General features: G+C 41.7%; 1 protein-coding gene across 1 annotated transcript in view; it reads left to right on the top strand.

Annotated features, from left to right (window-relative positions):
• The window catches only part of ANOS1 (anosmin 1), a 190,004-nt gene that overhangs the window by 114,195 nt on the left and 48,598 nt on the right, over nucleotides 1–27,211 (top strand). The window contains exon 4 of the mRNA XM_059909897.1: nucleotides 22,070–22,292. Coding sequence (XP_059765880.1) covers nucleotides 22,070–22,292 — 223 coding nt within the window. The remainder of the gene's footprint in view (nucleotides 1–22,069; nucleotides 22,293–27,211) is intronic.

The following is a 27,211-nucleotide window of genomic DNA, read 5'->3' as shown; positions in this document are numbered from 1 at the left end:
GGAAAGCTAGAATGGAAGTGTTTCTCAACTGCTAATGTAATCAATACATGATCTTCCTAATCTGAGTTTTATTTTGCTCCAGAAGTTTCTACTCAGCATTTTGTGACTGGCTGGAATATGGGTGATTTGCAAACTCTTACATAATGACATCTGTTGCCAGAAGTACCTGGGGGCTGAGGATTTTACCATCAGTGAAGTCTTTGGAAGCATTTTGTAGTAGTGACTTTAAAATGCTTCAAATAATACATAGGACTGGCAGATATTTGAAGTTACGTAGCCAATTGCTCTGCTACGGACACACACAGCTAAGCGAATGATTTAGTGTCAAATCAAATAGAAGAACTCTCGTATGTCTTTTTGTATCTTTTTCTGGATGTTGGAGATGATGCAGAGGAGTATAAATCATGGCTTCTGCCCTCCCTCAAGGGCGCTGACATATTATACTTCAGGTTTTCCAGAATATCTTCAGGCTTCTTTAGGGATCCAATCCAAGCTTTTCCAGGAAACATGCTTACCTGGCATTCACATTAATGTTTCTTTAAATTACTTACCTCTTCCTGCATAAAAAATTACCCCCAAACTTAGTGGCTGAACACAACACACAGTTTCTTTGGGTCAGGAGTTTGGGCACAGCTTAACTGCATTCTCTGCCCAGGGTCTGTCAAGTCTGTAATCAAGGTGTTGGCTGGGCTGCATTCTCATCCGGGGGCTCGACTGTAGGAGAATCTGCTTCTAAGCTCATTGCAATTGTCGGCAGAATTCATTTCCTTGCAGTTGTAGGACTGCGGTCCTGTTTCCTTGATGACTCTTGGCTGGAGTGCACTCTTAGCTCCTAGAAGTTGCCTGTGGTCCCTCCCCATGTGGCCCCCTTCATTGGCAGGTCACAAAACAGCTATGTACTTCTTTAAGGCCAGAATCCTGATTTCCAGTCTGCTGAGACGGAATTTTATATAACACAACATAATCTCAGGCGTGACAGTGCTTCACCTTGGCCATATTCTATTGGTTAGAAGCAGACACACACACACACACACACACACACACACACACACACACACACACACACACACACACACACACACACACACACACACACACACGGAGGTGATTACACCAGCGCAGGTCATGACTCGGTTGGGCTCATTCTAGGCTGTGGAGGGATTCAGGTTCCTTGAGACATAGAACAGAGAAGATTGATCAGAAATGGAAACAAACAAGCAATAAACAAAACTGATGAATCTATGCAAAGACAAGGGGAGTAAGGCCATCCCTGTGTCTCCTACATTCTATAAAGTGCACTCCTACTTTATTTTGTATTCTATTCTGTACACAAACTGTACATATATAGGAACAAAAATATGCTGCTGTAGAATCTAGAGGAACAAGATGTGCCCTGCTGTTTGCTTGGTAAACACATTATCCCTTAATATCACTGACTCTGTGTTGATAGTTTTACATCTGAACCCTGAGAAGGGAGATATAATTGAAACCTTTCTCCCTGAAATTCCGGATGTGATAGTGGGCTTCTGTAATTGCTGTTCTCTCTGAAATAACTGTGAGGATTTCTGAACCACATCGGTTTATTAAAATGGGACTCGTGTGTACAAATTGTGATCTGCTTTGGCAGAAAGGTTAATTGAAACTTGAAAGGTGGGGAAAACAGAGGCCAGTTAATGTGAGGAACTTTGTGGAGAGACCTCAGCCCACTGGTCCAATAACTCACAGCCTTAATGTTCAATTTTAGTTGCTTTGATTGTTCTTATCTCTCTCTCTGCGTTTTTTTGCTTCTGTTTCATTTTGCAGTAAATGTCTGACTATTATGCTTAAACAGACTGAATCCTGAAAGGACTCGTCCCTGTTTCAGTATTCTTAAGGCTAGTCATTCATTGAGACAGACCCGTCCATCCCCCTGGTTATCACATTATGTATTAAGAATGCATACAAGTTCCATATTGTTAGGAACCTAAGCTTTCCCTTTGTAAGAGCTGGGACCCAGAAGGACTCCATGTTTTATTCTTCTCCAACAGAAACAACTAGACTATTAGATATACTTGGCCCAATGTGTATATTTGCAAGATGGTCTGAGCTTTATCTTCTAAGGCATGAGCTTGCAAACCACGCCCCACAGAGCAAAACTGGTCTGCCTCTTGTTTTTGTAAGTAAAGTTTTATTGGAAATTGGCCAAACCAGTTTTTTTTTTAATATATCATGTATGGCTGCTTTTGTGTTACAACAGCAGAGTTGGGTAGTTGTGATATATCATATGGTCCACAAAGTGGAAACTTCACAGCAAGTCTGGCCCTTTATAGAAAGCGTGTTCCAACTCCTGCTCTAAGAAGGAGAACCACAGTCATAATGATATCACACAACCTACCTAACCATTCAGACTGTCATGATTTCTTAGTCTGTATTACCAGCACCAATTTCTAAACATAAAGTATTTTCTTGGTAATTTTAGTCATAAAGTTGTGCTATGTGGAAAAGATTTTTGGGGGCATGTTAATAATAACATACCTAGAATTCATTCATGGCCTCCTCATGTATTGATCTCTTTAACTTCTCATATGATTATCTATACAGTTCTACTTTTGCTACTTTTTCAGGCTGATGGCAGAGTTAACAATGTTATTTTTTTTTAATGACATAGTTAAGTATATTAGAACAGGAATCTTTCAAGACTCCTTCTCTGAATCATAAGGGATGATTTCTCATGTGTCCTTTTATGAAACGTGTTATTTTCCACGATAGAGACATAAATAGATTGTGCTTCATTGCTTTAGTTTATTAACTAACCATTAGCCCCGTCCTCTTACTTTTATAAAATCTTAAGAAACATGATAAATTATTATAATTTTTGTACTAGTCATAAAATGCATGTTTTCCCGTGTTTAAATGTACTTTTCTTACAACTGATGGAATCTTGAATTATATAAATGAACATGTCCTTTTTCCTTGTTAACGGTATATAAAATAGTCATGTGTGTTATAGCTGTTGTTGTCTTAGTTTCTTTCTTTTTTTAAAAGATAAATTTATTTATTTATTTATTTTTGGCTGTGTTGGGTCTTCGGTGCTGTGCACGGGCTTTCTCTAGTTGCGGCGAGCGGGGGCTACTCTTCGTTGCAGTGTGCGGACTTCTCATTGCGGTGGCTTCTCTTGTTGTGGAACACAGGCTCTAGGCACACGGGCTTCAGTAATTGTGGCTCACAGGCTCTAGAGCGCAGGCTCAGTAGTTGTGGCGCATGGGCTTGGTTGCTCCGCGGCATGTGGAATCTTCCTGGACCAGGGCTCGAACCTGTGTCCCCTGCATTGGCAGGTGGAGTCTTAACCACTGTGCCATCAGGGAAGGCCCCTGTTGTCTTAGTTTTGATGACACGTGATACATCGTCATTTATGAATGGCCTTCTTGCTGATGAAACACCTCCCATCTTTAATTCTGATGTTTTTGACTTCATAATATCCCCACCCTAGTAGGATGTCAGCTGAGATGTCAACCTTGGCCGTATGAAATGTGCACTAGGGGTCATGGAAAGCTGAGACCTCACCTGCGTCAGGGGTCAGTCAGTGAGGGAAGCATCCATTGTTGATATTGAACTTGTCATTCGATCAGCCTGGATTCTCATCGATCCAGTACTGGTCAGGATGAAATTAGGAATAAAAAAGAGGTTTTCACTCTGCCACAGATAGCATTATTGATTCATTTCTTTGTGCTTTTTTTTTTTTTTTTTAAAGAACTTGATTTGATGAAACCAAGTTTCTTTGTCAATTGCATTGTAATTAGATCTTTAACCATACCTTTATTTAAAAATTAATTAATTAATTTATTTATTTATGGCTGTGTTGGGTCTTCATTTCTGTGCGAGGGCTTTCTCTAGTTGCGGCGAGCGGGGGCCACTCTTCATCGCGGTGCGCGCGCCGCACCTCTCACTATCGCGGCCTCTCTTGTTGTGGAGCACAGGCTCCAGACGCGCAGGCTCAGTAGTTGTGGCTCACGGGCCCAGTTGCTCCGCGGCATGTGGGATCTTCCCAGACCAGGGCTCGAACCCGTGTCCCCTGCATTGGCAGGCGGATTCTCAACCACTGCGCCACCAGGGAAGCCCTCTTTGTGCTTTTTGATTTTCAAGATATTTTCCCATGTTATTCCATTTGATTTCATAGCAATTCTTAGAAGTGAGGTCTGAATTTTACTAGGCGAACTTTATGGACAGTGAAACCAGCACACAAGGAGAAAATGGTTGTATTGGCCCGAGATGACATGTTCAGAGGCAGAGGAATAAGATCTAAAATCGAGGGGTCGTGCCTTCTAGTTACGTTTCTTTCGCACTGTCCTCCATCCCAGACACCTCTGTCTACCCCTGCTCCATGAATGAGCCTATCTCTTATGTAAAATTCTTGGTCCAGCCATTTGTGTGTGAACAGGCTTACCCTCAAATGAGAAGGAAGTTTTGATTATGCAAAATCATAGTTAATTAAAGGTACATCAAGGAATTGAAGGAAGAACAAGGCTCCTTACTACTTCAGGGTCTCTTTGGCCGTGGGATGTTCCAACGTGACTGGAAAGACACCTCGAAAGTAAGGTGTTCAGATGGATCACACTCCTCTTCTTGCTGTCAAAACCTGTCCTCCGTCCCCTGCTCCACAACCCAGTGTTATGTCTTCCAATCTAGGGTATTAAGTAAATGCATCGCTTCAGGAGCTCAGGCAGAGCCATCACCTGTCTGGGAATGTCTCTACAAGAGCTAAAGGTACTGCAAGAAGCTGATGAGAGCTAAACAGGAAAAGGATGTAATCTGCCCCAGATGTTTGCCTGCCGGGGGAAGGACCAGCACGTAGAGTTTAACACAAGTGAGCAGTCTTTTGCTTTAGTGTACCAGAACAACAGCTGACCTGATTAGAATATCCTTGTGAAGGGACGAGTGGAGATGGATCTTGGTGCTGCTTTTTGAACGTAGTCATGTCTTTTCTTTCTTGGGGGTTGGGGATATACCAGAGCGTAATAAAATAAAGCTGGCTTTGGGTGCCACACCATGGGAGTCATGATGCAATCACCTCTAGTCTTTTGAAAAGTCAATTAGTGAATCGTTCTGAGTCCATTAAATTAAGGTCTAATATACAAGGTGGACTCAATTTTTATTAAAAAGATTTGCTACGTTGGAATATTTTCCCTAAGAAAGTTATATTATAGTATGGCTCCTGAGTCCTCCCTTTAGGGGAGTTGTTCATATTTGGGGGGGGCACCAGGATGGCTCTTGAGGTGTATGACTGGTGGGTAAGAAGCACAGGTTCTTCTTACTTGTACAGTATGAGTGCTTGAGCAGAAGAGAGATGTTGGTGGGTTAATCCAGGGTGGCAGTGGTGGAGGTGGGCAGCACATATTCTGAAGGTAGAGCTGACACAATCTGATGACAGGTTGCATGGGACGAATCGGGGAAATGAAGCGATGATAATGGTGGGGTCTTTGTCATGAACAGCGGGAGGAGGGAGCTGGCATGACCTTGAGCAGGTACCGACATGTGGGGTATGTGAGAGGCACAGGTTTTGGGGGGGTGGGGGGGGAGAAAGGATGGCCAGAGTCTTGGTGTTGAGCATGCTATGTCTGAGATGTAAATTAGACCTCCACTCGAGATGTGTCATGGGCATAGATACATGAGTCTGGAGTTGAGAGATCAGGCTGGACATACAAATGTCATGGTTGATAGATGGTATTTAAAGTCATGAAGCTGGATGAAGTGGTAGAAGGACAAGAGCTTCATGGGTTATGCCCTGAATCACACCAGTGTAAGAAGGATGGGAGCCAAGGAAGAGCCAGCAGGTGGACTAAGGGGGGCTGTTAAGATGGGAGAAGGTCCACGCGAGCGTGGAGTTCTAAAGGACACATAGCAACAGCTTTTCAAGAAGGAAGAGGTGATCAGCTGCATCTGCAAGACTGTGGAGGTCTGAAGATTGGTCGCTGGATACCGTGATGCACAGGTCACGGTCGACCTTAACAAGAGCAGAGTTAGCGGGTGTCTGCAGAGAAAGCCTGATTGATGTGTTCCGGAGGAGTGGTAGGGAGAGACGGAGAGAGGAGGGGGTATAAGAACATTTCAGAGAGCACGGATTGCTGTGGAAGGTTGTGGGGGAAGGGGTGAGCAGGGTAACCCCACATTGCATTACGTTTGGGGTGAAGAAATCATCCCATAGTCTAAGCGGATGGGAACTATCCTGAAGAGAGAGGGTGTTTGATGCTGGAGGAGAGGGGAGAACTGCAGAAGCACGTGACCTGAAGCGGCAGTGGCGTCCACTGCACCACGTGAGGAAGGTTTGACGTGGGAGCAAAGGACCGTGCCTCCTTGTCACAGGACGAGGTAGCGAATGAGAGCACACGGGCCACCTTCCAGTGTATAGGCGGGTGTGAAAGGGGATTCGTGGAAGTGTCCTTCTCAACGCTTCACTTTTCTCCGTGAAGTGGGGTGATTAGCTGAGAGTGATGGAACCTGGGGTGCTGGTGCACATAGCACATTTCCCAGAAGCGTTAGCTTTTATCACTGTAATGAATAAACTTTTATTTTTTACAAATGATAAACATTTACCTTTTATATTTTTATAGTAAAGAAAAATGTTAGTGATATAGTCTGGATTGTGATCCTTGGTCAAGGGGCAGGTTTGGTCCAAGTTTTCTTTTCCACTTAGTGAGGGTGGGAGTAATGGAATCGAAACGTTTCAAGGAATGTTGAAGATTTTTATAATCGTTATGAGATCTCCTTTACCATCATCTTATAAAGGAAGCTGTCCTTATTAGATCAAGTTTCACAGTCCTGGAAAATGAGGATATCAAGAATATTGAATGACGTTTTATGGTCGTTCAGTAAATTATTCACTGGGTGGAACGTGTTCTCCATGGAATGCAGCCTTTTTTTTCTTTTCATTTTTTTAAACAGTGAGGCTCAATTTTCATTGAATTTTTATGTGTTGCTGGGAAGTATACCATGAGACTCTATTGAGGAGAACTGATGAGTTTTGAAAATGTATAAGAGGCTGAGACTGGAGGCTATTTGGAATGATTTAAAGACCTATCCTGTCTGAAAAGAGGGACTAGCCAGGTAGCTACACAAGGAGTTAGGGGAATATCATAGAAATTACAAAAGCATCTAATTTAAGTAAAAAATCAAAGATGCATGTAAAGCACTTAAACAGTGTCTGAACATAACAGACATTGGATAAATAGTAGCTCTTTTTATTATGAAGGCGGAGGGCCAGGTCTCCACTTTGGAATTCTATGACGGGCCAGTAGAAGACAGCCTTAAAAGGTCCCACTTGAATAGTAAATGTACAGGAGGAAATGTACACCAGATGGCACACAACTCTGTCCACAAGTTTAAGTTCCTTCCTAAGACCACCTGGGTGGGAAAGAGGAGAGACAAGTGGCTGGGTCAGGGGCTTTGATTTTGGGGAAATGGGTTTTGTGTTTTTACCTTGGGAAGACTTGTATACAGTTATAAGCCAAGGGCAACTGACTGTCATCGCAAGTGTGAAGTGGGAGATTCGTTGGGGGAAAAGCCCAGATTTCTGGGGTCAGAAACTAGGCTTGAATCAAGTTTCAGTGCAGAGATGGAGAGACTCAGCTTCTGCAGATGCCAGCTGCAGCTTCCCGGGTCCAGAGCAGCGCTTTCCAGACTTGGTCCTTCACACACTTCACCTGGAGTCTTGCTAAAGTGCAGATTCTGTCTCAGCAGGTACGGGCTCTCGGCACGAGCGTCTCCGTTTCCCCAGCAGTGCTGATGCTGCTGGGTGAAGGGCTGGCAAGTGTGTGGGTGCCCCTTCTTTGATGGTGGGGTTCCCTAGAAGCTCTCACTTTGAGGCGCCTGCTGATGAAGTCTTGTGATTTCTTCTGTGGTATTCTGTAGAGAGAAAGTGTGCAATGGCTGATAATGATTGAAAATCAACAGATGCAAATGGTTTTTAGAAGTGGAAGGGCTTCCCTGGTGGTGCAGTGCTTAGGAAGATCCCACATGCCATGGAGCAACTAAGCCCGTGAGCCACAACTACTGAGCCCACGTGCCACAACTACTGAGTCCACATGCCACAACTACTGAGCCCATGTGCCACAACTACTGAGTCCACGTGCCTAGAGCCCATGCTCTGCAACAAGAGAAGCCACGGCAATGAGAAGCCCGTGCACCGCAATGGAGAGTAGCCCCTGCTCACCGCAACTAGAGAAAGCCCGCGCACAGCAACAAAGACCCAACGCAGCCATACATACATAAATAAATCAATCCCTCACACTTTTATCATTCAAAACGCAGAATTATAATTGTCGGTTTGTCTCTGTCCCCAAACGAAAGGTATTTCACTGGGTACAGAATTTCCAGTTAGCAATTTTTTAAAAATTAGTTGTTTAAAAATCTTTTCATTTTCTTTTGTCTTGTATATTTTCTGAAAAATCTCCAACATTCGTTTTTTTTCAACTGTTTATAAAGAATCTTTTTATTTCTCTGTCTGCTTTTAAGTGTTTCTTTCTATGTCTAGTTTTAATATGATTATGGTATACCTTGATGGGGTGGCCTTTGTGTGTCTTCTGTTTGGGGTCACTAAGTTTCTTCTAATTGTGGGCTTATAATTTTAATCACATTTTAAACATATGGGCCAATTTTTTTTCTGCCCCATCCTCTGTGTCCTATCTTCTGGGGCCCTAATTATACATGACAGACTTTATATGGTCTCCTGGGTCAGTCAGTCTCTGATCATGTTTTTTGCTCATTTTTTTCCCCACTGTCTGCTTCATTTTGATAGTTTTTATCATTGTGTCTTCAAGTTCCCATCAAGTGATCTTTTCTTCTACAGTGTCTGACACGTTTTAAATCCTCTCTGGCATGTTTCTGTTTCTTCATTTTTACGTCTGGAAGTTCCATGCAGGTCTTTCCTGCATCTTCTCTTCCTCTCCTCTCTGTGTCCATGTTTTCTTCTACATTCCTGGGCATATAGGGCATATTTATAATGTCCTTTTATCGATAAATGTCCTTTTCTGCTAATTACATCACCTGTGTCGTTTCTGGCTCTGTTTCTTTAGATTCTCTATTTCCCTTTTGGTTGTATGTCATAGTTTCCTGCTTCTTTGCATGCCTGATGATTTTTTTTTTTTAAAAGAAAGTACTTTTTTAAAAATAATTAATTTTTGGTTGCATTGGGTCTTCATTGCTGTGCACCGGCTTTCTCTAGTTGTGGCAAGCGGGGGCTACTCTTCGTTGCTGTGCGCGGGCTTCTCATTGCAGTGGCTGCTCTTGTTGCGGACCATGGGCTCTAGGCACGTGGGCTTTAGTAATTGTGGCATGCGGTTTCAGTAGTTGTGGCTCACGGGCTTAGCTGCTCCGTGGCATGTGGGATCTTCCCGGACCAGGGATCGAACCCGTGTCCCCTGCATTGGCAGGCAGATTCGTAACCACTGCACCACCTGGGAAGTCCAGCATGCCTGATGCTTTTTGATTGGATGTCAGATTTTCGTGTTCTGAATTTTGCTGTATTTTGTAAAAAGCATTCGATTGTTCTGGCATGTAGTTACTTGAGATCAGTTTGCTTTTGTAGAGACTTGCTTTTAAACTTTCTTAGGGCAGATTCAGAGCAGCCTTTAGGGCTAATCTGTCCCCATTACTATAGTGATATTTCTCTGAGGACTCTGTCCGATGCCCTGTGTATTACGTATCTTTTCTGCTCTGACGGTTAGAATGTGAGGTATTAACCTCCTTAGAAGTCCAGGAATTGCTTGCTCTAGTGCTTTCTGTGTGTTCCTTCCCCGGTCTCGTGTGCTTTCACCTCATGCATGTTCAAGAAACAGACTTAATGGACGTAGAGAACAGACTTGTGGTTGCCAAGGGGGAGGGGGTTGGGAGAGGGGTGGAGTGGGAGTTTGGGGTTAGCAGATGAAAGCTTTTCCATGTAGAATGGATAAACAACAAGGTCCTACTGTAGACCACAGGGGACTATATTCAGTGTCCTGGGATAAACCATAATGGAAAAGAAGATTAAAAAAAAAAAAAAGAATGTTAAAAGAAAGCAGTATTCAGCCCAAAACTTGAGGGGTCCCTCACAGCTCTCTGGGTTTCTCTTTGCCTAGTTCCATCCTTCCTGATTTTTTGCCCACGAGACCTACTCGTTTCAGGCTCCTCAAACTTTGCTCTCTTTCTCCTCGACTCAGAAAAGCTGCAGGACTGCCTTTGGGCCACCCCTCCTTGCACTGTGGACTTGAACCCACCCCCAGCCATGCATTATTGACCATCCCCAGGCTCACCTCACCTGTGTGCTCTCACGGCATCTAGCCCTGTGCTAGCTGTTGACCACTGTCTGCTGTTACCTATATTCTGTCCAGTTTTGTGGTTGTTTCCAGAAGGTCAGTTCCCACATTCCTCAACAGGCATATGTAGAGGGTTTTTGCCAATAAACCAAACGAATTGAAGCTCTCCAGACTGTGCTCTGACTACTCTGGTTTTGCACAATTGATTCTTTATGGCTGAAGAAACGCTGACATTCAAACGGTCCTCTTCACTCCTGCCTTTCTTCATTTAAGACAGCTGTCACATCTTCTGAGCGCCTTCTTTGACCTTCGTGTGAGCTAGTGTCTCTCCTGTGTTTATTAGCTGATATGGTTATTTACATTTTCCCGCTCCTGAAAGGCAGGCCGAGTGGGAGCAGAAGCTGTGACTTCATTCTCTTTGTCCCTGTCATATGACGCACTGCTGGACACTGTCGAGATGGTTTTTGAATGTGTGATACCAGCTGTTCTCACTGGATTTGTACATGTCTGTCACAGTGCTTATGACATCGAGGTTTTGTTGTTTCACTGTCTGTCTCCTACAGAGGATTCTGGACTTCTCCAGAGAGTGATGGAAACTTACCTCCCTTTCACATTTGTGCTTTTCTGGCTAATTAATCAATATACTGCTCTAATCCAGAGTCTTTGAACTCCGACACTATTGACATTTTTGGTTAAATACTTCTCTGCCGTGAGGCTGTCCTGTGCATCTTTAGCAGCATTCCTGGGCTCTACCCACTCACTAGATGCCAGGAGCACTCGCCTCCCGGTTGTAAGGACCAAAAAATGTCTCCAGGCCTTGCCTTATAATACTCTCTGTGGGGCAAAAGTCACTTCTGTTGAGAACCCTTTTGCTAACCTATGGTATTTGTAATTTCCCTTGCACATTATAATGAGGAAATAACATTCTATCCACATTAATTTCTAGTTCACTTTGCGATGGTACAATCAGTCTAAGAGTATGCTATCCATATAGTAGTGTATAAACAAAGGAAGAGAAATTTCAAGGAAGATTTCTGGGATCCTGTGATTTATAAGAAGAAATATATGCATTTGGTCTTCAACCCCCTTCTTGGCACAGAGGTCCTTGGGAATGTCCTAAGTGGTGAGAGCTCTCACAAGGTGTCTTTTGTTACTTTAATGAGGTGACCTTTGCAAAGCACCTGCTCACAGGGGCCTGGTTGCCAGTGGAACAACCCTGTAATTAGGGGTTGGAACTTTCCTCCCACCCTCTGGCTTAAGGGAAGGAGGGAAGAGCTGGAGATTGACTTCAGTCCTCAGCGGCTCATGAGCTAATCAGTCATGCCCAAGTAATGAGGCCTCCATCAAACCCCCAGGGGACTGGCTTCAGAGAACTTCCTGGCTGGTGAACATGTGGAGATTTGGGAAAAGTATCTTGTGTCCTTTCCCCATACCGTGCCCTATGCATGGCTTCCATTTGGCTGTTCCCGCCTTACGTCCTTTTGTAAGAAACTGGTAATACAGTAAGTAAAATGTTTCTCTGATTTCTCTGAGGCGCTCTAGCAAACTAATTGAACCTGAGTGGGGCTTGTTGGAACCTCCAATCTGTAGCCCTTTGGTCAGAAGCACAGGCAACAACCTGAACTTGGAACTGGCCTGTGCAGAGGCAGTAGGGGGATGTCGTCCTGTAGGACTGAGCCTGTGACTTGTGGGGTCTGATGCTGTCTCCAGGGAGATAGTGTCAGAATTGAGTTGAGTTGTGTAAACACCCAGCGGGGGTCTGAGAATTGCTTGGTGTTTGTGCGGGGAATGCCCCCCTCCCCGCGATGACATTGGAATTGGGGGTACAGACCTTTTATAATTTCTAAGACTGTGAAAGTGTATCTCTTTTCTGAAGTATGATTTTGCTTGTAACTTGGATGGGACAGTATTTGCAAAATTCTCTGAGATGGAAACATGTTAGAAACTTAAAACTACAAATCAGAGTAAATATGTTTATTCCTCCTCAAAAGAAAATTTTCATATGAGGATTTTTGGCAATCTATAATTAACCTCTTGTGTTTCTCATTGTTTTTTTGTTTTTGTTTTTTTTTTGTAGAATTTCTAGAATGATGTTTTAAAACTCTAATACTTCTTTTCGGGCCTAGCAGTAATTTCAGCATGATTATGTGGCAGAACCTGTGCCAAGTGTTTAATATACTTCAGTGCTTAGGGTAATAGTACACAATAAGTATTATCGTTATTCCCCTTCTACATCTGAAGAAACCAAGACTTGCAGCACTAATGTTGTCACCACAGCCTGCAGCTCCTGCCTTACTGATGTATTTGCCGTGCCGTGAATGGAGTACCCTGTATTTGCTTCTGCCCTCGTGTTTGTCATTCTTTCCTTCTAGGATAGTCCTCTGCCCTTCCACACCACGCTTACCCATTTAACTCACGCTAAGTGTTGACAGCTTATCTTAAAAGCTTTCTCCTTGTCTAGTCCTCTTTTGACCTCACGTGTGTGTACCTGCATTACCTCCTGTGTCCACCTCTATTTTAATACAAATGAAACTGCGTAATGATGTCACCTGTTTGTTAGTAGAGACATAAACTGTGAACACAGTGGGGCATAACTGTCATGCTTTTCTTCTGTTCATCAGTGGATCCCTAGTACCTAGAATGCCAGTTTGGCTTCTGAGTCAGTATATAAAGACTTCAGTGGGCTAATTATTCATAGACATGCCTGGTAGCTCCTAGTAACAAAATTCAGGACGAAGGGGAGAGAAGGAAATGGTGGTTTATCAAGTGTCCTAACTGTCCCTGATTCTCTAGAAAATTTTGCATTTTTGGAATTATTTTTGTGCCTGGCGATCTTCCAAAGATCTTCCAGCACGATTCTGGAGAGATGCTCCCAGTGGAGACTCTGACGGTTGATACCCTCGTACACTGTGTCACATTTGCCTTCAAAATAAAGAGAAAAGCCAAGGAAGAGGAAGCTGAGATAAACATACGTAAAGATGACTGTAATTTAGCAAAAGGGGCGTGTACTCATAGGAAAGTGACTATCTTCAGATACATGTTTCTGATTTTCTCCTCATTTTACAGTATTCACGGCCAAGGTCTACAGTTTGCCTGGGAACCAAATTAACTGTAATCACATTTAATAAATTAGGATGTGTAACTGAGTTTCCAAGCAAATTATAATTTCATTTCCAAGCATAAATTAGAAACATTTGAATTGAGAATGCTTTTTCCTATTTCATGCATACTTAGCATTTAGATGCCTTCTTTGAAAGATACAACTGGCAGTTCGGGTTGTTTTTTAAACAGTATAATGTCTTTATTTTTTAGAGAAATTATATATGCCCATTGAAACATTTATATAACAAACTGCACAGGAGACTAAAACTTAACCTTTACTACAAAGTCTGCCATCTGGAAATAGCCATGGTCACCTGTGCAGAGAAGTTATCATAGCAAACCTGTCCTTAGAAATTCCTGCTTAAAAGGTTGGCCCTCGGCTGGCTTCTGGAAACTTAGACTTGGGCAGGGGGAGGTTTTCCCACCAATCCCTAACTGAGAAGAGGGGCTCACTGATCTAAACTATTTTTTTTTCCTCCCTGTATTTTATTTATTTATTTATTTTTTAACATCCTTATTGGAATATAATTGCTTTACAATGGTGTGTTAGTTTCTGCTGCATAACAAAGTGAATCAGCTATACATATACATATATCCCCATATCTCCTCCCTCTTGCATCTCCCTCCCACCCTCCTTATCCCACCCCTTTAGGTGGTCACAGAGCACCGAGCTAATCTCCCTGTGCTATGCGGCTGCTTCCCACTAGCTATCTATTTGACATTGGGTAGTGTATATATGTCCATGCCACTCTCTCTCTTTGTCCCAGCTTACCCTTCCTCCTCCCCGAGTCCTCAAGTCCATTCTCTACATCTGCATCTTTATTCCTGTCCTGCACCTAGGTTCTTCAGAACCTTTTTTTTTTTTTTTTTTTTAGATTCCATATGTATGTGTTAGCATACGGTATTTGTTTTTCTCTTTCTGACTTACTTCACTCTGTATGACAGACTCTAGGTCCACCCACCTCACTACAAATAACTCAATTTCATTTCCTTTAATGGCTGAGTAATATTCCATTGTATATATGTGCCACATCTTCTTTATCCATTCATCTGTCGATGGACACTTAGGTTGCTTCCATGTCCTGGCTATTGTAGATAGAGCTGCAATGAACATTGTGGTACATGACTCTTTTTGAATTATGGTTTTCTCAGGGTATATGCCCAGTAGTGGGATTGCTGGGTCATATGGTAGTTCTATTTTTAGTTTTTTAAGGAACCTCCATACTGTTCTCCATAGTGGCTGTATCAATTTACATTCCCACAAACAGTGTAAGAGGGTTCCTTTTTCTCCACACCCTCTCCAGCATTTTTGTTTGTAGATTTTTTGATGATGGCCATTCTGACCGGTGTGAGATGATATCTCATTGTAGTTTTGATTTGCATTTCTCTAATGTTTAATGATGTTGAGCATCCTTTCATGTGTTTGTTGGCAATCTGTATATCTGCTTTGGAGAAATGTCCATTTAGATCTTCTGCCCATTTTTGGATTGGGTTGTTTTGGTTTTTTTGATATTGAGCTGCATGAGCTGCCTGTATATTTTGGAGATTAACCCTTTGTCAGTTGCTTCATTTGCAAATATTTTCTCCCATCCTGAGGGTTGTCTTTTCGTCTTGTTTATGGTTTCCTTTGCTGTGTAAAAGCTTTTAAGTTTCATTAGGTCCCATTTGTTTATTTTTGTTTTTATTTCCATTACTCTAGGAGGTGGGTCAAAAAGGATCTTGCTGTGATTTATGTCAGAGAGTGTTCTGCCTATGTTTTCCTCTAAGAGTTGTATAGTGTCTGGCCTTACATTTAGGTCTTTAATCCATTTAGAGTTTATTTTTGTTTATGGTGTTAGGGAGTGTTCTAATTTCATTCTTTTACATGTAGTTGCCCAGTTTTCCCAGCACCACTTATTGAAGTGGCTGTCTTTTCTCCATTATATATTCTTGCCTCCTTTATCAAAGATAAGGTGACCATAAGTGTGTGGGTTTATCTCTTGGCTTTCTATCCTGTTGCATTGATCTATACTTCTGTTTTTGTGCCAGTACTGTACTGTCTTGATTACTGTAGCTTTGTAGTATAGTCTGAAGTCAGGGAGCCTGATTCCTCCAGCTCTGTCTTTCTTTCTCAAGATTGCTTTGGCTATTCGAGGTCTTTTGTGTTTCCATACAAATTGTGAAATTTTTTGTTCTAGTTCTGTGAAAAATGCCATTGGTAGTTTGATAGGGATTGCATTGAATCTGTAGATTGCATTGGGTAGTATAGTCATTTTCATAATGTTGATTCTCCTAATCCAAGAACATGGTATATCTCTCCATCTGTTTGTATCATGTTTAATTTCTTTCAGCAGTGTCTTATAGTTTTCTGCATACAGGTCTTTTGTCTCCTTAGGTAGGTTTATTCCTAGGTATTTTATTCTTTTTTCTGTAATGGTAAATGGCAGTGTTTCCTTAATTTCTCTTTCAGATTTTTCATCATTAGTATATAGGAATGCAAGAGATTTCTGTGCATTAATTTTATATCCTGCTACTTTACCAAATTCATTGATTGCTCTAGTAGTTTTCTGGTAGCATCTTTAGGATTCTCTATGTATAGTATCATGTCATCTGCAAACGGTGACAGTTTTACTTCTTCTTTTCTGATTTGGATTCCTTTTATTTCTTTTCCTTCTCTGATTGCTGTGGCCAAAACTTCCAAAACTATGTTGAATAATAGTGGTGAGAGTGAGCAAACTTGTCTTGTTCCTGATCTTAGTGGAAATGGTTTCAGTTTTTCACCATTGAGAATGATGTTGGCTGTGGGTTTGTCATATATGGCCTTTATTATGTTGAGGTAAATTCCCTCTATGCCTACTTTCTGGAGAGTTTTTGTCATAAATGGGTGTTGAATTTTGTCTAAAGCTTTTTCTGCACCTATTGAGATGATGGTATGGTTTTTCTCCTTCAGTTTGTTAGTATGGTGTATCACATTGGTTGATTTGCGTATATTGAAGAATCCTTGCATTCCTGGGATGAAGCCCACTTGATTATGTGTATGATCCTTTTAATGTGTTGTTGGATTCTGTTTACTAGTATTTTGTTGAGGATTTTTGCATCCGTGTTCATCAGTGATATTGGTCTGTATCAAGAAAAAAAGGGAGAAGACTCAAATCAGTAGAATTAGAAATGAAAAAGGAGAAGGAACAACTGACACTGCAGAAATACAAAAGATCATGAGAAATTACTACAAGCAACTATATGCCAATAAAATGGAAAACCTGGAAAAAATGGACAGATTCTTAGAAAAGCACAACCTCTCGAGACTGAACCAGGAAGAAATAGAAAATATAAACAGGCGAATCACAAGCACTGAAATTGAAACTGTAATTAAAAATCTTCAACAAACAAAAGTCCAGGACCAGATGGCTTCACAGGCGAATTCTATCAAACATTTAGAGAAGAGCTAACACCTATCCTTGTCAAACTCTTCCAAAATATAGCAGAGGGAGGAACACTCCCAAACTCATTCTACGAGGCCACCATCACCCTGATACCAAAACCAGACAAAGATGTCACACAAAAAGAAAACTACAGACCAATATCACTGTTCCTAAAGTATCGACACCTGTTTCCTTCTGGGAGTCTGGGTTTTGGTACATGCTACGCAGGAGGTGCCTAGGTGACCAGCCCCCCAGAAAAGCTCTGGGCTTCAAGTCTCCCCTGGACTTCTCTGGCTGACAGCATTGCACACGTGTTGTTACAACTCGTGGCTGGAGGCATTTAGTGCATCCTGTGTGACTCCACTGGGACAGTTTGCAGCTGGTTTCCTCTGGACTCCTCCCCATAGGCCTTTTCTCTTTGGCTAATTTGGCTCTGCATCCTTTTGCCGCAGTGCATCATAGCCCTGAATGCGGATGTCCTAAAATTAAGTTCAGGATTTCTTGCTCCATTCCTTCTGACCTACCGGTTTTTTAAGACATATTCTTTTAATTTTATTATATCAAATTATCTTTTTAAACTGCAATTCCTACTTTTTTCAATTTTAGTTTTATATTTATGTGGATGACAAAACGATTAGTAATTCTTTTATGCTAATTTCTTTATTTTTGGCTTTCTAAATTTGATCATGTCTCAGTGTCTTTTAAAAGATACCATTTTCTTTGAGATTATTCATGACTGGCTCTGCCTACTGTCATACCTGATGTCCAAATGGGTTTGCACAAACTTTTTTTCTCACACAATATATAAGTATATGCTTTTTATTTTTTTCAGGGGGTGCTGTGCTAGCTCATCTACTCTTTATTTCTGTGAACTTGTGGAACAGCTGAATTTTACCGTTGCATAGTTTTGCAAGAAGGGCTCATGAGTGTTATATTCTCTGAGTCTTTATGTCTTTGAGAATATTGCTGTCACATGTTTATTTGAATAACAACTTAGCTGATTTTATATATATATATATATATTCTTTAGTATTATATAGCCATTGCTGTATTGCCGTCACACATTAAATTTTATAGAGACAAATTAACCTGGGAGAAACCTTATTTTCTCCATCATAATCAACTTGCCTTTTCTACCTGGATGCCTGAAAAATTACATTTTTATCCTCAAAGTTCAGTAGTGCAAGCTGTGTCTCAGTGTTGTTCATTCTTATCAGTATTCCTGGACTATAGCCGACCTTTTAATTTTTATATATATATATATATGATTTACATATATACAGGTATATAAGTGTGTGTGTTTGTGCACCAGTGCGCATTTTCCCCCTCTGCTCTAGTCCTGGATATTTCTGGAGTGCTAGAAGCCCCCAGGTGATCCTAGTAGGGAAGCAAGTTGAAAGCCACTGGCTTAGCCATCTTCTAATTTTACCCTGAGATACGGGGCAGCCCTTGGATAAACATTGGCGCACACTCTTACTTGTTTGTGATTTTGGATAAATTACAACCTCCCCGAGCTTCTGTCTGCTCATTTGTGAAATGGAAATAATCCTGGCTGTAGGGCCTGGGGAGGAGTACATGGGGTGAGCTAGGGAAGCAGCTGGTAGAGGTGACGGGGTGGGAGACCCTCGGCAGCTGTTAGCGATGACCTACCACTGGTGAGGGTGGCGGGGATGGTGGTGATGATGGTGGAGAACTCATTTGAGGGGTCCACACTGAAGGTTGCACGCCTGTGTGTTGGCTGGAGCCAGGAGAGAGCCCCCAGGCCCTGGCTCTTTGCCAAGGCTGTGTATTGGGATTGGGCACATGTGCAGTTCTGGTGAATTGAACCAGACACCAAATGCAGAGTTTTCTCCATATCTGAGGCCTCATATTTATATGATTTCTAACGTATTAGTATATGTTACTGAATTTGATGTGTTTGTGTTCATCATTCCATGATTGCTGCGCAAATTATTGTGCAGTACCTTGCATTTTACACCAAACAAAATGAAGATAATAGTATCTTTTTTAGAAGCATCCAAGAACAGTTAGTTACTATTGTTAGTATTTCATTTTGTTTTTACCATTTGCCACAAGAAAGATGAGCTTAGTGTGTTGCCCAGGTGAGGCACTAAAAACACATTTTAGTTTTGGGCTAAGAGATGGGATGTAGGAGAGATTTATAAGAATTTATTAATATTGTGTAGAATGTTAATTAAAATATGGAGGAGTTTCCCCTTAATGCAGTGCACCCAAGGGCATTTTCCTTCACCTCTTTGCTTTTTTTGAGCCCGTCTTTGGATGCAGAATGACATCCTTTAGGCACTGACTACTCTAGAAAAATACATGATCTTTGAAGACTATTCCGCTCTTATTTTTGTATATGGACAGGGCAGAAAAAAACAAAAAAAACAAGTAAAAATTAATCGCATAGTAACTATGTTTTCTCCAAATTTTAAACTTGAGCCAGTGACCTGGCGAAATGGTTATTTGTGTGAAATTATCCATATGAATAGTTTTATAAAGGAATTGTAGTTACATAGTTTTATAATTCATAATTTGCCTTAACAGACTGGATGCAGTTGTATAAACAAGAAATGCAGCTTTTAGTAGATGCATCTGTTGTTGTCACGCGTGTTTTCATTTCTGTGAAGTTGAGGGGCATGACATTCCTTGTGATTTGGGTAACCCGCACCTTTGCTAAAATGTTCACATCCCTCCTGACAAGTCTATGAGTGATTAACTTGTAATGGCACAAGAAATATGACACGCTTAAAGGTCAGAAGTTTCTTTTCCTGCACCCAAATGATCTTTTGCTCACAGGATTTCCAACTGGTGATCAGGGGACCAATTTACACATTTTCTTTATATCTAGAGTACTAATGTTCACACATCATTTTCTATCACCTATGAGCATTTTTGTCCTTATTCCATTCAATGGTAAATTCTCATTAAGCAATGATTAAAGACATGGGGAGAGACCTTGTGTACAGATACCATATGTTCTCTAATTTATATTCAGACCATTAATATTTTTCAACCTAATGCAAGAGGATTATCCAAGATAATTGATAGAGAACATCAAAATTTGCCTTCAGTAGAGCTGAACAATAGATCAGTTAAGTAGAACGCCTCTATAAGATTACTGTACCAAATCCACGTATTTGTAAGATGATCTTCATTTAAGTTCAAGGACTGAAGACTATTTCTTTGTTATAAATTCCAAGGGGGCCCAGTTCCCTCCTTGCAGATTTCAGTGCTGGGCCTGGTGGAGGCATGTTGGAGACTTGTGGATGGTCACGCCGTAGGAGAAACCGAGCCAGCTAGCTCTCTGTCTTTGGCTCTTGTAACGTTATGATCAGAATAACAGAAGAATTTGGAAATGTTAAACAGGAAACATGTAGCAGTGGGAAAAGAAAAGATACATCCATGAGTCCAGTCCTGTTGAGTAGCTGTTGGGAGCTAACTTGGTACAGCACTGCCTAGTTCTCCGTGTACACAATCTAATATAATATTCATAATGTCATCTGGAACACTGCAAGCTCAGGGACCAGTCTAGAAAGCTCCAGTGCAGAGAGGAACTTTCTTTGATTCCCGATTTGTTTCCATGGACCTCAAAATACCCACCCCCCCCAAAAAAAAATCACATTTTTGAATCCATAGCCAAAAGGAAAAGAATTGTACAGAACAACCCTACATCAACTGGAAGATCCAAATTATTGTGCTAACTATGATCATTCTTCTTTTACACTCAGTGGGAACAAATGTTGCAGATCTGTCTCCTCCAGTGTTTTTAATTCTGGCCCGTTAGCTCGGTGAGTAAATCAGTAAGGGGAGGAGATAGCAGCTCCTGCTTTCCTGTCCCTCCCAGTTCAAGGGCGTGGCGGTTGGCATGAAGATGATTAGAGTCATATGAACAGACAGCCCTTACTTTGTTATCTGATTCCCAAGTTATACTCCGTTTTCATGTGTGAAGAAGTTTGCCATGAGTTGATTTGATTATACGTAGTGCAAACTAAGTCCCTGTGATTGCTAACTTAGCAAGCAGTAAACACTTGCCAGATTTAATAAAATTATGTCTACTTGCAAATCTCAGCCAGTGTGGCAGGGGCCAATGATTTTAGTAACTTAAGTATTTTCTTTCAGTGCATGTAATGTATACATTTTGTTGAAAGAGGAAAGCTGGCCAAAACTCTATAATTGTTCCAGATCCTTTCACATGCTTCTTTGATTCCTAACTTAGATTTGGACCTGAATTTAGAACTTCAAAAACCAATGAAGTAAAACACATCTAGCAGCTAACAGAAAAATGAGCTGTGAAATTGAATAAGAGAGAAAAGCCTTAAGAACTGATGATGCTTTAAATGTTTATAAAATTGTTTTTTTTTTTTTTAAATTAACTAGTTACAGATTTGTGGTACGTCAGTATTGAAAGCATGACCTTTCTTCTGTTTTACCTGGAAAGTTCTTGAATTGAGACACTGTTTTAATCCAGTCAATTCATGTTATTTTCAAATTTTATATATCATTAATTAAAAAAATTTTTTTTAAACTTTGTTTTTTAAAAAAAAATGAATGAATTAATTTTTTTTGGCTGTGTTGGGTCTTCGTTGCGGTGTGCAGGCTTCTCGTTGCCGTGGCTTCTCTTGGTGCAGGAGCGCGGGCTCTAGGCGCATGGGCGTCAGTAGTTGTGGCACGTGGGCTTCAGTAGTTGTGGCTCGTGGGCTCTAGAGCACAGGCTCAGTAGTGGCACAGGGCTTAGGTGCTCCGTGGCATGTGGGATCTTCCCGGAGCAGGGCTCGAACCCGTGTCCCCTGCATTGGCAGGCGGATTCCTAACCACTGCACCACCAGGGAAGCCCTATATATGATTATTAACAATCAATTTTATTCTCACCTACAATTCTAATTCAAACCTTGAAATTATGCTTTTTCTAGCTACTGTTCCTAGTTTTCCACCTTTGGTAATTAAGAGTGTGAAATTTTTCCCTGGTATTTAATTGTCAGAGTATTGATGTCTCGATGTACATTAAATTTACAATATCAGAACTCAGAATGTAACAGTAATCTGTGAATGCGTGTATGTGTAATTGATGTGTATCTGTTGCATGTAAAATAAAGCTCTAAGTCATGGGTCATAGTCCTTTAAAAAATTAGCATAAAAGATCACTTCTTTAGGGGGAAAGAAAGCAAGTACATTTACCTTGTAAACAATTCAAGGGAGAATTTGATGGAGTAAGAATTTTGACCTGCCTTTCCGATGTCTTGGAAATCAGACTCCATGTGTCTTTAACGGGAGAATTTTTTTTCTATTCTCTCCCAGCCTCTGTTCCCCAAGAAGAACTATGAATGCCTGACCAGCTGTGAGTTCCTCAAGTACATCCTGTCGGTAAAGCAGGGGGATTGCCCAGCTCCCGAGAAAGCCAGTGGCTTTGCCGCCGCCTGTGTCGAAAGCTGTGAAGCGGACAATGAGTGCTCTGGGGTTAAGAAGTGTTGTTCCAATGGATGTGGACACACCTGCCAGGTGCCCAAGACTCTGTACAAAGGTAAGGAGCAGAGCGGAGTAGGTGAGGGGACCTCCAGGGCCACAGGGGGGTTTGTGTGCGTGTGAGGGAGGGTGTCAAAGATGTGACTTGGAAGGAAAGAGAGAACTGTAAGAAAATTTACCTTGTGCCACATACAAACATCTGAAAATACTTACTGGACCATAGAAATCAGCCCCAGTGAACTCATATTGGGGTGGAGTAAATCCTTCATGGGAATTCTTCTTATTTTTTTTATTGAAGTATGGTTGATTTACAGTATTAGTTTCAGGTGTACAATATCGTGGCTCAGTATTTTTATAGATTATGCTCCATTTAAAGTTATTATAAAATAATGGCTATATCATATGAATTCTTTTAGAAGTTAACATGTAGGAAGGCCACCATCAATTCAGGGACTTTTTTTGTGTTTTTCTCCAACATGAGTAAATGAATGAAGCACCACTGGCTACCTTGGAGTAACTGTATTCAAATCCTTGGAAAATAGGCTGGCGACGGGGCCCAGCTGAAAAAGGCATGATAGACGCATGAGCATTGTGGGTTTTCGGTTGGCATAATCCAAGAACAGAAGTGTGCTTGCAGGGAGCTTTAAATATTTTGATTAGTATCTTAAGTTCCCAGATGGAGGAATTGCCCTCTTCCAAAAGACAGGGATGCAAGTTATCAAACAATTTAGCCGATGTAACAGTTTACATCCATAGGCAGTTTCTAGAGCACTTAACTCCTTTATGCTGTTACGCGCCTCTTTCTGTAAGTGTGACAGAGTTCTTGTGTGTTAAACCGACGCTCTTGTATTATGTACAGTTTGGCACGCCAAAAAGTATACTACGGGAGACATAACATTTCGTTACTTTTTTGGGTCTAATTTGAAGAGAAAAATAGAATCAGTCACTAGGCATTATTCATTATAAGTAGAAAGAGAAATCTCTCTTGCTCTCTCTCACTTTCCCTCTCACGCACCAAGTGTATGTTGTTGCAATGCCGGTTCTGAATTATGGGCTCGTTGACTATTTTCAGAAGTCCATTCTTAGGCTTATAACAATTCAGGTCTCCCAGAAGTCACATACCTGCGCCATCCTTCTCCAGCTGCCACTTGGAAATACTCTTATCTGAAATCTATGGAATCCATCCAGTTTTCTATTTTTTTCCCCTAAGATGCTTGGAAACCTGGCACAAATACTGTCTCAAATTCAAAGTAATTGCTGCTTTCCCTTTCTTAACAGACTGACGTTTCCTTAATGGATTTAAAGTTTTATTGTTTCCATGCCTTTTATTATAAACTACATAAAATCACTTCTGCCCAATCTAACACCATTTAATTTTTTAAAAGTCTACTATTATGAAACCTGTTCTGTTATTACAGATCATTTGCTATTTAAGTATCAGCATTTACCATAAAAATAGGATGCTTTTAGAATGATTGTTGAAAACCCATTTGTAAAACCTTTTTTGTTTTAAAAGTAAGGCAGTTAAAGGACTCAATATACATTAAAATATGCTTTTCATGTGAAAGCAGTGAAGAGTCAGTATGAATTTCAAGTATGCCTGGTTCACCGAGAATAAGGGAAATATTCTATAAAGGGCCAGGATAAATGATTAATGATTGAAAGATAACCTGCAATTTAAACTTAATACGATGGGCTTTTTTCAAGGGCTGAAGTCACCTTTCTACTACAAGTAAGTCTTGACCTGGGTGTTTGTGGACAGAGGCAATTCATGGAGGGCTAACCACAAATAGAATAAAAAGACTCTCTTGACCTGACAATGACTTTTGCATAATGAACACAAGGATAAAATAGTATTATTTTGAAAAAATATATATATATATACACACACACTACCTAGAGGTTTTTTTTCCTTGCTCTCTGAATGAAGGCTGGCTTCCATGTCCTGGGAGCATCTGACAGTAATCAGAAGAGGGTTCTGGTGCTGATGGCCCCAGCCTCTCTGGGAAAGGGTCCTTCCTGACCCAGCGCTTGGCTTTGTGAGGAGAAAAACATGTATCCAGCCAGACGACGTGCGTGCAAATCAACCTGACAATCTTTGGGGGCCCAGCTGTCACTGTCTTTCTCACCTTCGTAAGTGCCCTCTTAGTGCCCCAAAACGACCGCTGGGAAATGAGCTTGCCTGCCTGTCTCTGCTCACGCTAGGTCTGTGCAGGCACTTTCCTTAGGAAGAGGGAGCTCTACCGCTGGCTGAGCTGGACCAGCCCCGCTGTCAGTTCACAAGTGCGGAGGCTGAGGTCGGAGGCCGCCTCTGAGGGGACCCCGTGGTTGGCAGCAGCAGCGCAGCTAATGCCTGTTCCCACCCGGGCCAGCTCTCCTGTCATGTTTATTTTGACTCTCTCCAGCTACTGGAATAGGACCCTAAACTTCAAGCCCTCTTTGGGCACCCCGCTATTATTATATTATAGCTCAAGTAAAAGATCAAGATCAAATAGATTAAATCGAATACAATCCCTGATTTATCAGTATTTTTTAGGGTCATAAATAACATGGAGCTTTTTTTCTTTGAACTTAATTTCCAACTAATTTGTGGAGTTGTAATATTTAAATTAGATACAGAGTATATACCTCGTGAAGAACCAAATTCTATTGGGCAGACCTGTAAGTTCCTCACGTCCATTTCACTCATTCATTATTTACTTACTGAAGTGTCATCTCATAGGAAATCCCAAAGGGCATTTTCTCAATGTCTCCCCCATTTTGAGTTTAAAAGGGACTGATGTCACCTGGGTCTACAAGTACTGACACATTTCAGCTCAGTTAGTAATTGCTGACTGTGTGTTAGGAGTTATGAGGAGCGCCTGCCATTGCTTATGACCTGTACTGGGTGAGCACCGGGGTGCAAAATCGAAGGACACCGACCTCCACCCGGCCCAGCAGTTCCTCGTCCAGGTGGTCATACGCACGCACTCACTGAAGTGGGCCAATCACTTTCTTAACTTTTGTCATAAATTGCTATGTGCCATCCGCTGTCCTGTTTTTCCTTTTATCGCTTATTGAGTTAATGAAAAATTTTTAAAATACATGGAAACACATATATCCTTTCTGTCTGGTCCACTTTTGTAGAAAGGAAGATGGGGTGTGGGCTGAGTTCATACCTTCGAAGGCTTTATATGCTGGAAACTTGAGTTTTTCAAAACACTGTGTGTTTTGAAAAAATGATCAACAGAATGTCCCGCGTTACATTTGCGCATCTAATTTGGGTTATGCTGTGAGAACTGTCCTTGGCTGACGCCTGAGTTAACTTTACAGACTGGTGTTAGGGTTTGAAACAAAGGAAAACAAAAGAGAGCTTTTCCTTCACCCTTCAAGTAAAGACTATTAGAAGCAGCCCCCTGGAAGACTTGACCATGTTACCGTGGGTAAACCAGCCTCGAAGGTGCTAGTCTCTGACACGCACACCTTCGTGAGATTGTGGGAAATTCACAAGCTGGTCTTCTATGGGTGAAACACAAGCTCCGGTTCGTTGGGGCACTGGTTTTCCTTTGATCCTCCCCTATTTTAGGTCTGGTTCACAGCATAGTTGGACTGTCCTCTGTCTAGAGGTGATGCTTTAGTATCTTACTGCCTCTCCTCACTCCCAACTGGGACACTTGGTTTGGGGAGGGAAAGAGAAAAGCTGAACTTGTTTTCCAAATGTAAAGATTCAGAGTAGTTTGTGGTCTTCAGTTAGGTAGGTGGCCGTGACACAGCACTCATTTTCCTTTACCAGGTGCTAACCAGGAATTAACCCTATATCAATTTGTTTCTTCCCAAAAAGATCTGATGTGATGATGGAGTTGATTTACTATTTCCATGAATCTCTTAGTATTTGAAATATATAAACCTCAGGATTTTAGAGATGGGCCACTTTTCACAAATTAACTTTTCACATTTTGAATATAGTGACTGAGTGCCTTAATGTGATGTAAACACAAATTCCTTGAGTACAGTTGTCTTTATGAGAGATATTATCCCTGGAACACAATATCTTTTTTTTAATTTATTTTATTTATTTTTGGCTGCACTGGGTCTTCATTGCTGCGCGTGGGCTTTCCCTAGTTGCGGCGAGCAGGGGCTACTCTTCGTTGCGGTGCACGGGCTTCTCATTGCGGTGGCTTCTCTTGTTGTGGAGCACGGGCTCCAGGGTGTGTGGGCTTCAGTAGTTGTGGCACGTGGGCTCAGTAGTTGTGGCTCACGGGCTCTAGAGCACAGACTCAGGAGTTGTGGCATAGGGGCTTAGTTGCTCCGCGGCATGTGGGATCTTCCCGGACCAGGGCTCGAACCCGTGTCCCCTGCGTTGGCAGGTGGATTCTTAACCACTGCGCCCCCAGGGAAGCAGCCCCAGAATATCTTTTTTTATTTTTATTTTTATTTTATTTTATTTATTTTTGGCTGCGTTGGGTCTTTGTTGCTGTGCGTGGGCTTTCTCTAGTTGCGGCAAGCGGGGGCTACTCTTCGTTGCAGTGCATGGGCTTCTCATTGTGGTGGCTTCTCGTTGCAGAGCACAGGCTCTAGGCATGCAGGCTTCAGTGGTTGTGGTGCTTGGGCTTCAGTAGTTGTGGCTCACGGGCTTAGCTGCTCCGCGGCATGTGGGATCTTCCCGGACCAGGGCTCGAGCCTGTGTCCCCTGCATTGGCAGTCGGATTCTTAATCACCGTGCCACCAGGAAAGCCCGGAACACAATATCTTGCTGCATTTTCATACCTAGACTTGTGACAAGTATATTTATATGAATAGTCAGATCTTGTGGTGATTTGCAGCTGCTGATGGTCTGTCTTTATTGAGTTTTCTATCACATAGTTTCAACATTTTTTGAAGCATTGGGTTTCTCTTCCTTTGATTTCACCAGAATACTTGTTATGTTTTAAAGAAAAAAAAAAATGCACCGATATTGTCATATATTGTGGGATGTTATGTGATAGGATTTATGAAGTT

Source organism: Balaenoptera ricei, chromosome X, assembly GCF_028023285.1.
Source record: "Balaenoptera ricei isolate mBalRic1 chromosome X, mBalRic1.hap2, whole genome shotgun sequence".
Classification (NCBI taxonomy): domain Eukaryota; kingdom Metazoa; phylum Chordata; class Mammalia; order Artiodactyla; family Balaenopteridae; genus Balaenoptera; species Balaenoptera ricei.
This window is presented reverse-complemented; position numbering and strand designations above follow the sequence as displayed.